General features: G+C 33.3%; 1 protein-coding gene across 1 annotated transcript; it reads right to left on the reverse strand.

Annotated features, from left to right (window-relative positions):
- Positions 1-4: 4 nt before the first annotated feature.
- On the reverse strand, positions 5-14,381 carry LOC106132697 (ADAMTS-like protein 4). The gene is made up of 11 exons (XM_060949434.1): positions 13,767-14,381; positions 7,379-7,562; positions 4,033-4,193; positions 3,460-3,771; positions 2,728-2,952; positions 2,289-2,519; positions 2,053-2,203; positions 1,544-1,719; positions 1,032-1,200; positions 637-729; positions 5-233 (listed from the first exon to the last, which is right to left on the reverse strand). The coding sequence occupies exons 1-11, from the start codon at positions 13,800-13,802 to the stop codon at positions 130-132; spliced, it is 1,842 nt and encodes a 613-aa protein (XP_060805417.1). The 5' UTR covers positions 13,803-14,381; the 3' UTR covers positions 5-129.
- Between the last annotated feature and the right edge of the window lie 3,114 nt (positions 14,382-17,495).

Consider the following 17,495-nt stretch of genomic DNA (forward strand, 5'->3'; position numbering starts at 1 on the left):
AAAAGAAAAAAAAAGCAGTGAATACTGTTAACTTATTTCTACTATTGAAACGATAGCTTTCATATCTCTATTATAATCTAATGTAATTTTACAAAGTGAGTATTCTGTTATATAATTAAAAAAATATATTTATCTACCCCTGCAAGAGTTGCAACAATTTTGGACGTAGTAGTTATAATGGCAAAGGCGTGCCTGAACAGCCAAACCGCAATTGTAGAGTTTGTCTTCGCAGTCTGAAAGTAATTTAAAAGCTGAAAATACTTTTTAAGAATCCATCATCTATCACATATCACGTCTTCATCCCTCATGGAGTGGACAGAGCCAATAGTCACAAGACACGAAGACCACGTAAGCTGATTATCGTTTTAAAGGAATTAGAGACAGAGAGAGGGAATAAGAGTTAGCCGGTCGCTCAGAAGAATTCCAAATTAATAAGCCTTTCCCTTGATTGATTTTAACATTCTGCACGAAATCAGCTGGTGTATACTATGTATTTTTTAAGAAGAATGTGCATATTATACCCAACCATAGTCGCCTTTTATGACATTCACAGGAAAAACATGCATCATGTATCATCTTCCCAGATTATTCCCCGACTTTCTTATAAAATGTATGAGGTACCTGTGTAATACAAACCTTGTGGATGTGCTTTAGTTGTCGGTTTCACAGTTGTAGTGGTGCTAGTTGTAGTAGTAGTAGTAACTGCAAATACTGAGGTTTTCTGGGCTTCTGCAATCAAAACCCGAGTTATGATTCACTTATTATCTTCGATTAACAAAATAATGATCTTGTTATTATTTTAAACTGTGTTGTCTGTAAGTCAGTAACTCTGGGTTTTATTACATTAAATTATTGTTGATTAAAGTTAAGACACAAAATTACCTGGAGCATTGGGAATAACAATTAAAACAGGATGTATGTAAATAATACATATTTTTTTTAGTTTAAGTATATTGTTATGAGTCCACCTGATTATATTGTAATTATTATGGATTCGTAGAACAGATGATAAAACCCATAAATATACAAACCTATAGTTATGTCCGGCGGAAATATTTTTGGTGGACAGTGAAGTTCGCACTCTTTGTTGTTCTCTGGCTTCATACCAGTACATTCCAGGTCAGTGCTGGCCCCCTCATCCTTGCTGCAGACCAATGACCGTCTTTGAATACCCGTGACGGAGGAACAGTTACCAGTACACTGAAATAAAGTCATTGTTTCTTCACTTAAAAATTCATGTATGAATTTAGATCAAAATATGAATAAAAAAAGTGCAAATTGTCAACTTTGTCAACATATAAACAATACTTAGAAATTAATTTATTTCATCTTGTTGATCTTTAGGACTCCTAACGGCCTTCAAGTGCGAGAAATCACTCTTCATCCTTCAATTTTGACATGTACCTGCCTACTTCAAAAATATGTTACATGGTGGAAATTTACAAATAAATTAATACCCAAAAAAATATGAATGTCTTTATATTACATGTCGTTTTTATCAGACAGGAGGATTTATACTTGTAATCTTAAAAATATAGCTTACTTCCCCCCAATCACTGAAATACCAAGTCGCTGCGCAGTCTCCCCTGCAGTCTCGCTCGTGCGCAGGCCTCGGATCCTTGCAAGCGGCGTCTTTCATGTGCCTGCCGTTGTTGCCGATACATAGCACCCCTCTTATTTGTTTGCCGGTGCAAGAGGATGTGCACGGTGACCAGTCACCTAAAAATTTTATACATTTCACCTAACAGAAAAGTAATCAGAAAAAGTTCGCTTTTATAATTTAACCGGGGACTATCACTGCGCAAAACAACGAAATCTTTAATAGTTAGTAATGAGTCACTTCTCAGTGATCTACGTTTGGAGTGTTGATAGCTTTCAAACTGTTCCTTTGATTATAATATACCACTATGTAAGTATTTTTTATTTTTGGAAATTATTAAACTTCCTAAAACCTAAAGTAGAAAGAATTTCAAAAGACGGTAGAAAAATGTAGAAACTATGTCCTGCAAGAAACTTTAAAAGAAATAATTTCGAAAACAAAAACCCAATTACCAGTAAACCAATGTCCTCCATGAACTTCGCCATCAAACTTCGGAGTGCAAGATCTGGACGACTCCGGAGCTTTTCTCGGAGCACATCCTGAGGGATCTGCACAGCGCACACCTCTTGTCTGAATACCTCCTCCTACATGCCAGCCTACACACTGAAAATTACAAATTATTACTAATAAATAGATAATTACGCATGTGGATAATATATTAGATATAAAAACTGATTTTCTTCCTTACCTCGGTCCATTCTGTATACAGCCAGCCAGCGGCAGCATTAAACGTGTACTCCGGTCCAATATCAAGATCATTACTATTAGGAGCCACAGTATAGACGGGACCATCTCTAAAATGATCCGTGTGTTCCCGTGGCCGAATAACTCGCTTTTCTGACTGAGTGGCTTCGCAATCAGGAATATCACATGATTCCATCGTGGCAGGTCTTTGGCTAGTACACTTTTGGTCGCTAACCTATCAATAAGAAAATAAATATTCGTTATTATCCGCTACGAGTACATAAGTAGTTTATTTAGTTACTGTAGTACTTTAGCTGTGCGGTTAGACTTGAAAATGTTAAATACAGAAATCAGGAAAAAGGTTATAATTTAATTTTCGTTAGTAGTTTTCTTAACATCTTTAGCATACCATCTGGGATTTTCTTCCACATTGGATCATTTACCTTGGTTATCCCTCTCGCATGATCCTGCACGCACCCAACTATTCTAGTCCTCGCAGCTGGCCCACACTCGGGACAAGTAGACCACGCAGCGGCTCTCCACCTCGGAGGACATGGTGCTGTACCACACCGGCGTCTCCTGCCTGCTGGAGCCGGGCCGCTGCAGTGGATTGGAGATATCTCTCGATCTACACCAGATGTTGTTTCTACACACCTGAATTTACCTAGCTGAAAGTAAAGAAGTAACGAGTGATTGTCAAATTAAAAAAATCAAGTTATTACTTCATTATAATAAAGTCCTATTTCCTCTGGCTGTATATACAAACAGCCAGAGCGCTAATCTCGAAAAGTTATAGACGGATTTTATTCCTGTTTGAAATGTTTGGGCTTTCTATAGACGATTTATATCTGGCAATGCTACCCGTGCCAAACCATCCAACGGATAGGTAACCAAGATAAGCCATTTGGGTAGAAAAATAGTGAGTTTGCGAAAGTAACGATCTATTGTCACATTACTTACAATGAAATAAGCGTAAATTGTTATGTCCATGAAGACCAAACAGATACTTAGCTAAGATTTTCTTTTAAGGATATTTTTTTTACCTACCTACACGATGTGAATTAATGGTGAATGTGATGAAGTCAATCTAATAAGTATAAATGAAAAAAACTCATTAAAAGTATTATAAAATCATGAAATTTTCAATATCTATTTGATGTTTATTATGTTAATACCTGAATGCCACCACCGCAAGTTCTAGTACACTGTGTATATGACAAAATTTTCCAGGTAAATCTTCTTGTTCCAACAACATTTTCTATTCCTTCCTCGGCGCTAGTTTCTTTCGAATCATTATCAAGAAACCTTGGTATACTGATCCCTGGTCGGTATACATCAAAACTGTGATGTCTTCGTGTATGTTTGGGTAAACTGGGTTTTATTGGAGGTATATTTGCTTTCGTAACACTTTCAACTTCAATGTCAATCGGCGAGGATTCGGTGAAATATTCATACGTTATACTAGGATTCGGTTGTGTATAGAGGACCTGAAAAGTTTATGTCAAATAAATCAATTCTTTAGATAAGTAATCTTGATTTAAAGATAATAATAATACCATATTTGATTCATTAGTTTATAACAAAGTTATCTTATCAACAATAAGGAAAACAAATCAAATGTGGTGACTTCAACGGGACCTATATTAGTTTCTGCAAGATTACTTGCAAAGCGTATGAGTAATAAAATTGAATTTAGAAAAAGTGTGGCTTTATAAATTGTGTGTTTAAAATACAAGAATTTCCTGTACCATGATATCAACAGATTGATGTAAAGGCCCAGGAGCATACACGCTGTCGAGTCCTATGTTCCTAGTATATATGAACCTGGTTCCAACAGCTTCATATGTTCCCGGCGGGCTGATCGCAAACTCTCCATTCATTACGTACGACCCATTAGATATCTTCAATGCTGGAACAAGTTTCTGTTTGTTAATTCTTTCACAATTAGCTTTTATAATGGGGTAGTTACAAAACATGGTAACAACATTATTACCATGTTTTGTAAAAGGTTCATTTGATTTCAAGACTTATCATATATTTATTTCGTTGCTTTTTTTTTTAAAAAAGTCGGGTCAAAGAGCTCGAGTGCTAAAGAGATTTAGCACTTGGGTTGTTAAATTGTATGTTTTTGATTTTATGCTTTTGTGGGCATAAATTCAAACAAGTATTTGTTTTACAAAAAAAATGGTTTAAAATTAAGCCTTTTTTAGGAATTCGTTAGTAATAATGCCAATTCGTTGCCCTCCACAACGTTTAAAAGAAGACGTTTAGTCATAGAAAACTACACGGCTAATAAAAAGGTATACTTGTTTAGATATAGTCTCTTAGTAAAGGCTTTTATGTAATTTGCTTTCATGGAGCTACTATTACATAGTACATTAATTACAGTCCTCATTGTAACGTCAGTTGTTATAAATTGTAAATCAGCTAGCAAATTGATTCCGGATAATGCAAGGTAAGTCTATTCACATTCGCAGATGTGGGCGTACTATTGTAGCGCTTTAAATGATTTACGAGTGACCAGTTCTAGGGTTGGCTGCGATTGGTGATAAAAGTATTTTTTATTACAGAAAATAAATACTAACTAGTTATGTTTCTTGGTCAAAAAGCGAAGGTGTATTATCAACAACATAGTTTGTTTGTTTGTTTGTTTGTAAACTCTTTATTGCACATAAAAATAAATATAACAAAGTATATAAACATAGTAATTAAAAAAAGAAAACAAATTAATATCATCATAATTGAATTTCTCTGCCATGCCGGAACTTGAACCACGAAACATTATTATCTGTTAGTTACTGTGTCACAAAAATCTATTGAACCAATTATTTGCCCTTCGTGAATCAAATTTATAAAAACATTAAACTCAAATGATTATAATAAAATTGGTATGTCTTTGTTATTTGTGTAAGATTTTATTTAAATAAATATATTTAAGTAAAATACACGACAGAGAATAAATTAAAAATAAAATGTCAACTCTCATAGATAATGGTGTCATTGACTGTTTTGTTATTTGTTAAATTGCTTTTTATGTGCATTAAATAGACAAACTAAAATCGTTGCTTATTTTTTTTTAATTTCATTCTATCGGTAGTTGTTCCAGTACTTATTACTTATTGTTGAAATATATATTTTCATTTCAAATAGTAGCAGCCCTAACCGAATCCGACACGTTGATTGATAAGCGAGTAACCTCCCGTCCGCGGATCATTTGCCTTCGTCAAAGGACCATTCAGCTATGAATTAATGTACGTCTAGAATAACCTATCATGTCCAGGATCCTACTTCGATGGCTTGTAGAAATTGATACCTAGCGTTTTAACCCTGTGGTGATACGCACTGATGCTCAAATTCATTTAATTGGCATACCTTCTTTATAATGTGTTCTCACCAGCTTTATCAATCACTAGCGACCCGCCTCGGCTTCTCCCGTTGTACATAACATAGCCTAAGACAAACACATGTTATGAACCTTTACAATAAAAGAATTTTCTTGATTATCCAGTATTTCCAAACTTACAATCAAAGTTAAAAACTTTACTTTTTTAAAATTATATATAAATATAGAATAAATGGTAAATTAAATAAAAAATGTGAACATTGATATTTAAAAACTAATATAGTATAAACAGTATTGTAAATAAAAATATGAACAAGTAAGAAATATCATTGTTATATGAAGTCTGTTTTGAATTAAATTTCAGTCTGAACATGAAATATAAAGTAATTGTTTAGCTACGAGTATACTTAATAAAAAACAAACTATTAGGTAATTATTCGCAAATTACAAAACTGTCGACCCACATAAAGTAACGATTAATTTTGCATGAGTACAAAGAAGATCACTGATAATAATTAAAAGCAAGGTATGTTAACTGCTCACTTGTCACAACATGTCACCATTAACTTGGAGAATAACATATGAAGTAAATTTTGAAATTAATGAAACCATACTTATAGACGACCCATACAAGGCGATGCAAGATTCTAATGATATGTCAAACATCAAGCAAACTGACCTCAAATTGAAATCTAATAATTAAAATTCTATAGATCAAAGCTACCGTTATAAAATAAATCATTGAGCTCGAACTTATGAGCTGAATGAATTAGGCAATATGCAATTATATTTAACTTTACAATAAAACAGTAACTTAACCAATATATATGAACTCATAAGTGTTCAACCTTTTAATTATTAATCGAAATCTAACCATGTTCCTGCAAAAGGTTGCAGAGGTCAGAAGGAAGTCGCTTGAAACCTGACCTAACCAATCGGAGATCGTGGTCATACCCTGCGGACAGTGGATCCTGCTCTCCTAGCTAGAGAGTTCATATCTTCATCTCTTTGGATAGAAGTAACTAACACTAGAATGATGATGATCTAATCTATCTTTCATATGGTCAGACTGCAAAGCATAAAAAATACTTACTTATTCTTACTTATTTGTACAGTGTATACTAAACTTTGAAATGTATCAGATGACCGTCACTCCAGTTCTATGCAAAACGTGACCGTTAGCGATATTTCGCTAAAATAACTCACGACCAGACATGCTCCATAAGAGTATGCTGTACTATTGTTGCATTTATTTATTTCACATGGGTCATATAGAACTAACAGTACCAAGATGCGTGGGGCACGACTCTAAGATAACACTTAGATATGAGATACTATCACTGATATCAATCTGTCTTATAAATAAAATAGCAGATACCCTAAATGAAATTGTATAATAAGTTAACATGGATAAAAATCTTCTTGAATCGGAAAAGCAAATTTTACATCGGGCGCGGAGAGCAAACGTGTACACCTTCACATTTTTAAATTAGCAAGAAAAATGTGATTGTAGTCACTGGCTACACCTCTTTCCAAAAGGGGCAGGCGTAGATTGCATTTTTTTCAATTAAATAAATAGAATTGTTTTTTCTCCTAGAATAAAATGATATGACAAAACCTTTAGGGCGACCTTCACCAAATCTTGGCTCGTATATTAAGTAAGTGTCAAGAAGACGAGTCGACGTAAAACAATCTGGGTTCTTCTTGTTTTGATTATAATAATTTACTTAATTACATCCACATCCACTGACCAATATAGTTTTCGTTGGGCACGATTTCCGAGACGTTGAGTCTGCAGGCTCCGCGTGGTACCGTGGTCACGTATGAGTAGCCCAGTGGGAGCCTGGGCCGGGAGAACAGTCCAGACACAAGTCTACGACCACATCTGCTCTCACGGGAACCGGTGGTTGCCAAGACCGTGTCGCGGCCCACAACCTGAAACAAAAATAAAGAGTTCTTTTAGGAAAATAGAAAAAAAATATTTATAAAAGGTTCAAGAAAGTTAAATTCAAGACAATACCTAGATATACATATATATTAGATATAGATATAAACAGTACATATTGGTATTCATTTATTAACTCTGAACATCGTATTCTGATTTCATATGGTTGTTTTATGGCAGCATTAAAAAAGAATTTAAATTTAAATTAAGAATGAAATTGAACAGGAAATTTTAAAAATGAAAACGTCTAGCACTTGTCCAACTTTATTAATAGAATCTACACTCGTACCTTACCTCTGCACTCTCGACAAACTTGAACAAAACGCTTAGATGGTAATGACTGTGTCCCTACTCAAGTACCCGCATAAATATAAACCTGAATTTGATGACTGCATTGACAGAGCAACTACATACTTACTAAGGAGACTACCAACAATACCACTATTATGTTCATGGAGCATTGTGATTTGCGGTGTACTGTCACCGGTGGAGCCTTTCTTCGGTAATCGATGTTGTGACTGCGCCTGCGCATTGTATAGTGTACGTTGACCGTTGTTATGTAAACGTAATATGAGTAAATTTCTTATTAATATTCTGATACGCATCGAGAGACAAAATCTTTAACCCTTAAGAGAGCGAGAAGTCCATATTTAACTGGATGGGGTTAGAGGATGAAATGGAGATTAAGATGATCACAAAACAAAAATAAAAAATCTCTTATAAAAATAAAACAAAGTTTCTGTTTAAGAGAATTATTTCATATTATAATATTATTAATCATAGACCGATGTTTGTATGATTATAACAATTTTTTTAAGAAATAAATCGACTGTATTTTTATCAAACTAAAGTCTGTGCGCTCAATAGGTATAAGCATCTATCGATATATTATTTAAAGTTGACACAACTTATATTCAAATAATTTGTCAAATCATTCGGTTGGACAATATCACCAGTGCAATTTATTACATACTAAATGCAAGTCAAGGGCAATGCGAGCTACATCTTTGATCCATAGACACAAAATTTTGACTGGGAAAATTAAAAAGACAAAATAGGATTAGAGAGTAGGTCCGCAGTCCGCAGGTCGTTAGTATGACTAAATATGCATATGCATGGATATTTGGTAATTTTCTCATATAATTTTTAACAAAAAATGTATAATGGAGAGGTTAAGATACGTGGTCACTTATATGGCCTTATTCGCAGCAATAGTGATGACGTGACGTGACGAATCTTAATATTGATATAGATATTGTGAGGGAGATTCAAAGAAAGAATTTATTAATTCATTTAAACAGAAGTTAATCAAACTCAAATAGTAAATGACTATTAATAAATAAATTTCTCTTAGGAATAAAACCATTGGCTTAGTAACAGGTTATTTTGCATTTCCGTACACTGTATCTAACTAAAACCGCATTTTTCTAGACGTAATTTTTCAAAAGTGTCATCGTTATGTTAGCTATATCTCAAGCAAGTGTAAGAATTACCATGAAATAAACATGAGCAAGGCATTAAATCTTTTTAAAAAAACAATGTTCCTAGATGTTTTTCAACAAGATCAGTATTTAAGAAACTTAAAACTTTGAAGTGCCGTGTGGTTCCCGGCACTATAAATAGAATAGGTCTACTCCATATCTTTTTCATGGAAGTCGTAAAGGGCGACTAAGGGAAAGGCTGATTAACTTGAGATTTTTCTCGTTGGAAAGAATCTTGGAGTTACTAGCAACCTGTTATTTTTTGAATCTCAATTCCATCATTATGCTTTACAGCGGAACGTGGCCATTTAGTCTTTTTAAAACTGTTGGGTCTATCTGCCGTAAAAATGAGCTTGGCACATTCAATTTCATAGAGAATAAACTCTGATTCATATTATTATCATAGCATAAACTTATACATGGTTCACTTTTCATTACCATTAGTAGTTATAAAACTAGTTCAATAAATAGTGTAATATTGCAAAGATGAACTTTATTATTACTTGCCATGAAAAAATTTCAAAATTTTATTACGTAACTTGCCAGTAATATGTGACCCAGAATTAACAGAAGCAAATTAAACAGTAGTAAAATTGTGTCAAAATTAAATTATATATCGACCGCTTTCATGTTGGTACATTAGTGGAGACCATAAAATAATAATTACCATTTAATTAGCAGTAAAACTAACTTAGGAGGTTAAATGTGTCAATATTTTATACACTTTAAAAGCTTAGACCTGTATCAAATTTATATTATAGTTAATTATATATAAACAAAACTTTTTTTCACAGGCAACAGATTAATACACTAAAATGAAATTATGACAGAAATTGATAAATATGTTGATGTAATACAAGACACAAGCTCAGGATATTTCTTGTATAAAATTTTTAATAAACAAGTGTTATTACTAATAACAATTATTTAAGAAACAACTCTTACTTTTAAGTTATAAGGAGCTTTGCTCACATGGATTCTTTTAAAAAGTAACCATATATTTATTCCTCCTTAAGGTCAATCTGTCGAGTTTATTTATCACAAACAAGTATACTTTTTTCCTTTACGTATAACGTAATAAAAGTACGGATAAAGGTAAATTAATTTATTGCAGTATGGACTGAGCATTTCATACAGAGGCGAAATTAAAATCAGGATTCAAAAATGAATAATATAAAGAATGAAAAAAGGCTTCAAAAAATTATGCTGTATAATGTATGTATAAAATATGCTTCCACAAATGTGTTTATTACCACCTTATCAGTCGCTTGATACATATAGTAGTAATACACGGAATAACTTGATATTTTTGCTTTTAATCTTCATTACTTATGCAAAAATGCAGAATATAATCTACGTTGCATGTTAACAGGTTTCTTCATTGTAGTATTGTCGCAAAATTTAAATTTCAACACATTGAAATTAAAGTATCTTGATCAAATTAAGAATGTCCTGGTAAAGGGTCAGGTCAAAAGTACCCGCTACCGCCGAGCTTGCATGAAGAGAGTTATGAATGTCTTTCCAGTGGATTTCAGAAGAAATGAGTACTAACCCAGTCATGTTCCTATCTTCCTGGCGTTAGTCCCGGTGGTGCCCACATTTCGCTGGAGGAAACCCCGGGGTCGACGGGAGAAAGTGAGTCAGGTTTTTGTTTAAAGACGACTACCATCCGACCTTAGCATCAAGAGGAACCTAACCTGTACTATATCTACATGCACCATAAGAGCATTGGTTGGCAATCAAACAGCTTTGGAAATCACGTAATCAGAAAAAAATGGTACCACTCCGCGCCTGGCCAATCTACTCTTTGGCCGTGATTACAGGCTGGACTTTACCTGGGCTTGTTCCCAGGCTTACCTGGACGCAACGGGTCAAATGCTTAGAGGATGATGGTGGACTTAGCAAGCTATACAAATACAGGAGTGAACCTAAACAATTCACACATTCTGGCGCTCAGATAGATATATGCAACAGCTCTTAAAATATGTAAACAATAAAGACACGCCGTATGTTTGACGTTCAATAATAAATTGACCACACTTTGATGTTAAATAAACGAACGTTAAAAGCATACAGTTTTCAAATATCTAATGCGTCACAAATGCATTAAATGTTTAAAGATTCATCAGCGACTTTTGAATCGACTTCAAATAAGGAGGAGCTGTAAATTTAACTGTGGTTTCCACTGTATTTTCATTTTCTATATTTATTAAGCGATAACTCGGCTAATTATATATTGCTATCTTGTATCTTTACTTTTCTTTTTCTTAGTATAATAATGGCGTCACAAATGCAAATAAATATTAAATATAATTTTCATAGGCGATTTTTACGATCACACTTTCTGTGGATCCAGTCGCAACATGATTTCTTAATAACATACTCAAGGACTTTCTTAAAAGCAGTTGTTTTATTTGCCATAAATACATACATTCAAATGTAAATCGGCACTAATTTGAATATACTTATGGTAAAAGCGGCGCCATTTTACAGATTAAAATGCAGACATTTATTATTATTGTGCCTACAAAATGTAAGGTTTCTAATGGTCATAATCGCATAAAGGTAAAGGAGAGTAATCGTTCTGTATTTTTTTTTTTCAAAATATCAAATATAAACATATTGCGCCCTGAAAATCGGTATAGATTGAATATCCGTGTGCTTTTATAGAATTTGCTAATACAGATATGAGCTACATATATGCTCATAATAGTTCTGTAGCATTTTCCCACGATAAAGATATTTACGATTGTAGAATTCCGATAATTTGATAAAGTTCCTATTCGACTCAATCATTTGGAATCTCCAAAATACAAATCAAAACCCTTTCCCGGTTATTAATTCCATTGATAACTGGACAATGAATTGGTGTGAAAACATTAATCAAATTAATCTGATGGTAGTAATCGCATGAATCAGAGAATACTTAAAGTATGGACGTATAAATCAGGGAAGGTGGTAATTGAAAACGTCTACTAATAGACTATTAATTAGTATTACGTGAGTTAATGGTAACCTAGCGAGTCGGCCGATACTCTGAACATTATTTGTTGGATATTTCACTTTTTGGTAGTGTTTTGCGGTGATAAAATCTTAGGTATATATCATGCAGTTCAAGTTATTTACAAAGTTATCTCATGGAAAGTTCTAAAATTTTTTTTAACATGTCGTCCACGTTAATAAATCTATCTACTTTCAATCCGTAACGTATGGACGATTTTAACTGCTTGTACTTCCTTCATTTTGTATAGTTACCACAAATTTGTTTCGCGATATTCGCTTAAAATTTAATTAAATTACTTCAAACAAAATAAGCAAGTACATATAACTGCTAAAAAATTAAATGTTTTGACTCTTCCTGTTACCAGAGACCTCGTTTGCATTTTTCCCATCTCGAAATCATTAACTTAATTACAACTAAGAATTGTTGTAAATGCATCATCATTAAGGCACCAGAAAAGGGTAGCCACTATTTCTAAATCATTTAACAGACTGAATAAGTGTTCTGCCACTTCAGGTGACAAGGAAAATAATGGGGCATATTAAATTTTAAACTTATCAAAGAAAGCCGACCACAAACTGTGCTTGTAATTGGTCAAAACTTTAATTGGTCATAATGCGTCCTTATAAATCAATTAATAAAGTCTCACTGATTTAATGGTGTCTTGTTTTGGTCAAACTGGAGTCAAACTCATTGACAATGTAATAAATACAATTGTTTAGACGTGTCACGTCAATCTGTGGAACTGTTATAGTAAATAGTGAAATTGTATCGCATTTAGCGAGTCATGAATAATACATAAATACTGTTGTTTATTTAAACGAAATGAATACCAACTTATTTGAAATAATTAGGTTTCGTTTAAATTCTATTTCTCTCTACGTAGCCTTATGCCGATTGAATTTTAAGCTGTGTATAAATTTGGGTTCAGTAAAACTGTAAAACATACTTAGGTAGTACTAGTTTGTGAGATTTTTACACGAATAATACATAAATACTGTTGTTTATTTAAACGAAATGAATACCAACTTATTTGAAATAATTAGGTTTCGTTTAAATTCTATTTCTCTCTACGTAGCCTTATGCCGATTGAATTTTAAGCTGTGTATAAATTTGGGTTCAGTAAAACTGTAAAACATACTTAGGTAGTACTAGTTTGTGAGATTTTTACACGAAGTTGACCTCCGCAACCTAAACCGGGGGAAAACCCATTTTAGAATCCTAAGGGTTACACATCCAGTCTCGTGCCGTAAGCATCGGTTAGCAATCAAACTAATGTAACGTACCAACTTACCTACTTCAGAAAAGTTATTACGAAAAAAACGAATATTCTTATTCCAATTCATTAGACGGCCTCTGTGGCGCAGCGGTAGTACGCTTGCCTGTGACACCGGGGGTCCCGGGTTCGAATCCCGGCCAGGGCATGATGAGAAAAGAACTTTTTCTGATTGGCCTGGGTCTTGGATGTTTATCTATATAAGTATTTATTATAAAATATAGTATCGTTGAGTTAGTATCTCGTAACACAAGTGTCAAACTTACTTCGAGGCTAACTCAATCTGTGTAATTTGTCCCATATATATAAAAAAAAAAAAAAATATATATAATTCATTGAAACCAAACCGCTCGTCGCGTTAAAATTTTTACATTTAATTAATTTACAAGTTATCAATACACTAGGTACATAAATTAGGTAAAGAGGTTATACTTACACACAACACCATGAGAAGTAAACCGGAAGCCACCATCTTGAATATTGTTCTGAGATAACACTTTTATCACTAACACTTTCAAGAAATCACCCATCAGATTTTTATTTTAGTTAGCACGGTGGTTTGTGTTTAAAAATACCTTCTTCAATCAACCTTTTATATAATAGAACTAATTTTTCTGTAATGAGATTGACTAATGTAACTTCTTTAACAGCTTTGTATTTCCGTAGTTAGGGAACCAAACAAACCTTATTTATATTATAGTTATGCAAATCAAAGTTAGCCTTCTCCTTAATCCGAAATCGTTTATTTATACAACTCATAATTCTGGTATAATCTATTTAGACATAATTGCCGTATTATTTTACTCAAAAACAACATAATGTCTCGTGTAATGTTCTTCGCAAACAAACTCAAATATTTACGACCTCACTCATAAAACAAATAGAACAGAACAATTTTCCAGAAGCCTAATTAATATGTAATATTAACCATGAAATAAATAATAAAGATTTTAACTGATGCGGTCAGACCTAATTCTACAGTTAAATTATATTGTTGGTAAGGTTACTGCCAATAAATTAATCTCGCTTTGATCTTACCACGTAGGTCGAATTTAAGCGGGATATTGACCAAATCCTCATTGATATCTTTATTGCTTGAAATTCTGCTTTTGCAATATGAGATTATATTGGTTGGAAATGTTTATTTATTGTTAGGAGTATGCATCTTGTTCAACCAAATTTGACCCGTAATCTCGGGATCGTAGTTTAATTCACGCCAGGATCCATAGAGCGGTTTAATTTAAAAAATCGGCATTCGAGCACATAATAATCGTTTGGTCTAAGAGCCTAAGTTTTATTTTGCAGAAAATTACATAAAATATACAAAGGGATATAAATAATTATTAATACCACGCTGAGCCTTGTGGCAAAGAAACACATAGGTCCCTACCTACCGCGAGAGCTGGTACAAATACCTAACATTTTTCCCGTATAGAAAAGTGCATACATATCGTAAGGAGTAAATCGTATGTATGAATGAATTTATATGTTAAGATTAACAAATGTATGAATTGCGTCACAAGAAAGACGCATTGTCATGCATAAAACAACGGAATACTCCAATAGACTAGACAGTAAAAACTTAGATCAGACGAGTGGGCTTAATCATTAACAATTATAAAGTGCATACACCCACGAATAATTATCTTTTGATTGTTATACCACAATCTCATTGATAGGTAATGACTCGTACATGCATACTGTATTGTATAAAAAACAACCTCGTGATCCCTACCTTTTTACACACAATTTTATAAACTTTTCAAAGGCGACTAGATTGCGTGATTGAGATAACTATTTGGTAAGTATAGGAAGCATTTCTTACTATTTTTTTTTTTTTATTTTTTATTAAAAAGAATAGAAAGAAATGCTTCCTGCTTATTTTTAATTTAATATACAAAAGTTTTTGTATGTCCTTAAATAAAATTAGTTATTATTAGTAGTTGGTTTTAACATTGTTGGCAGTTAATATAGGGCAGTATCAAGGTAGGCAGTAAATATGTTTATTCTCTAGGTGAAGTCGTAAAGAGGACTGAAGATACATGACTACACATAATGAATTAAGTCCTTCACAATTTATTACAAAACAAGAGTGCACCCGCGGCTCTGCACGCGTAAATGAGAAAATAAATCTGTTTCCTTGTGAATTTCGGGAAATCCGCTCTTAGTGCACTTCTTGACCTCATATAAGGAACCTACATGCCAATTTCAATTTTTTTGTCACAGCGCATTGGGCTGAGCGTTGTTAATAAGTCACTGAATAACGGAAGAGTTTTATGGATATAAAGATGAGCAGGTAAGGTTATTCTATTTTTATCCAATTCTCTCTACTATAAATCCTGCGCTTTCTGGTCTGGTAGTGAAGATAAAAGTAGAGTGTGCCAGCGGCTGGTATACCCTCGCAGATTTTTAAAGTCAATCCAGGGAAAGGATGTCATGTGGAGAGGATGAATGAAAGCAGGTTGACTAAGAAGATATACAAGGAGAGTGTGGAAGGAAAGGTCGGAGTGGGAAGGCCTTGACAAACGTATCTTGATCAAATAAACGACGCCCTGGCAAAGGGTCAGGTCAAGAGTACCCGAAACAACCGAGCTCGCATTAAGAGAGTTATGAATGTGGATGAAGCAAGGAAGTATGCAGAGATCGTAGCAAGTGGAAAGTTGTAGTCTTTGCCTCTCCTCCGGGAAAAAGGTGATTTTATGTTATGTTATCATGGGAAAGGCTTTTAAACCAGAGATCCGTCTTTGAAACAATGCGCTAGCAACCTGTCGCTATCACTGAATCGTTATTAAACTGTCTCTTGTACAGACTCTGTCTATCCTACAATAGATAAAAACACGATACATGTATGTGTATTATTTTTATAGAATAGTTGGGTTTTTAAATTTAAACCTTATGTAATCATGATCGGCAAATGAGCTAACGCGCGTTTATGATTTAAGATGCTGCCAAAAATCCAGTTACTATTACTAATAGATGATTTCATTTTAGTAACAACTTTTAGGATATTACATAGTTTAACAGCAATGCAATACGCGGTTATTATAGTGAGTAAGTATCACTCATTAGTTATACAGTTTTATCTTTTTGTTTATTCATTAGTTTGAAAAATAGACAATGCTGCAAATAAGCATGGCGTTACTCCCAGACTTTTAGATATTTTTTGCTCTGTGGATATAAGGAATAAATACGTGAAAATATATGTGTATGTAGACAATGTAGGGCCGATAAGGCAGGATATTACACGAAGCTATTCACCGTCTTGTCTCCGAAAACTTTACAGGGAAACCAAATATATCATACTAACAAAACCTGTAGAGGATTTTTTTAAATATTTTACACAACCATTTACTAGACTCGATTTTCTAGATTGTTCAACTACGGTTACTTATAATTTTTGTGTTAGACCACATTTATCCCTAGTTCGTGTAACTGGTAACCATAGTTGAATACTCTAGAAAATCGAGAAAACAATCCTACAACATAACTTATGATAAACTCTCTTTAGTTAATTGTCCTTACAAGCAATTTTATACAGACTTTATAGTTTATGTCGAAGCAAATAACTAAAGCAATCTGTGATGTCAATAATAAACACTTCAATAACAATTGTAACAGTTTACTATGTTACTCAAGATCTGTTTATATTGGTTTGGTACTAGAAATTACAGCACATGGATCAGCCTATGAATAACTAGAGCTATTTATATCTCTTTTTCATATAACTACATATATTGTTAAGTCTTCATTTACGACAAGATAGACAGATGCTTACATTCCACACTACGTATTATATGCAACTTTTTAAAATTTGTAAGCTTTTAAGAAAAATTCTGAAATTAGTAATAAATTTTAGCGTCACTTATTCTAGAAATGTTTAATCTAGTCTTTGACAGACAATTATATTCTTAAATTTGTACGAAAAAAAGCAGCTGGTTTAATTTATCTTTTAAACCAATAATTAATAGGTAAAGTATCTTAAAAATTAAGAGCATAAGTGGTCAGGGGTGATCGAACGGTTATGGTATCTCGACTTATAAAACGATTCGTCTTTAATGAACAATGACAATTATCGTTCGCACAGCGTACCAATTAGTCAAATATAGATCTAATAACCAGTTTAGGTAATAATGATATAGCTATTTGTTTAGGAACATAGAAGATT

The sequence above is a fragment of the Amyelois transitella genome, chromosome 19 (genome assembly GCF_032362555.1).
Source record: "Amyelois transitella isolate CPQ chromosome 19, ilAmyTran1.1, whole genome shotgun sequence".
Taxonomy (NCBI): Eukaryota; Metazoa; Arthropoda; class Insecta; order Lepidoptera; family Pyralidae; genus Amyelois; species Amyelois transitella.

Excerpts from the sequence above, each read along its gene's own strand:
- LOC106132697 (XM_060949434.1), bottom strand. The coding sequence starts at position 13,802 with ATGGTGGCTTCCGGTTTACTTCTCATGGTGTTGTGT. Across the intron at positions 7,563-13,766 it reads TACTTCTCATGGTGTTGTGT|GTTGTGGGCCGCGACACGGT; the intron begins GTAAGTATAACC and ends TTTTTGTTTCAG. Across the intron at positions 3,772-4,032 it reads ATCAATCTGTTGATATCATG|GTCCTCTATACACAACCGAA; the intron begins GTACAGGAAATT and ends TAAACTTTTCAG.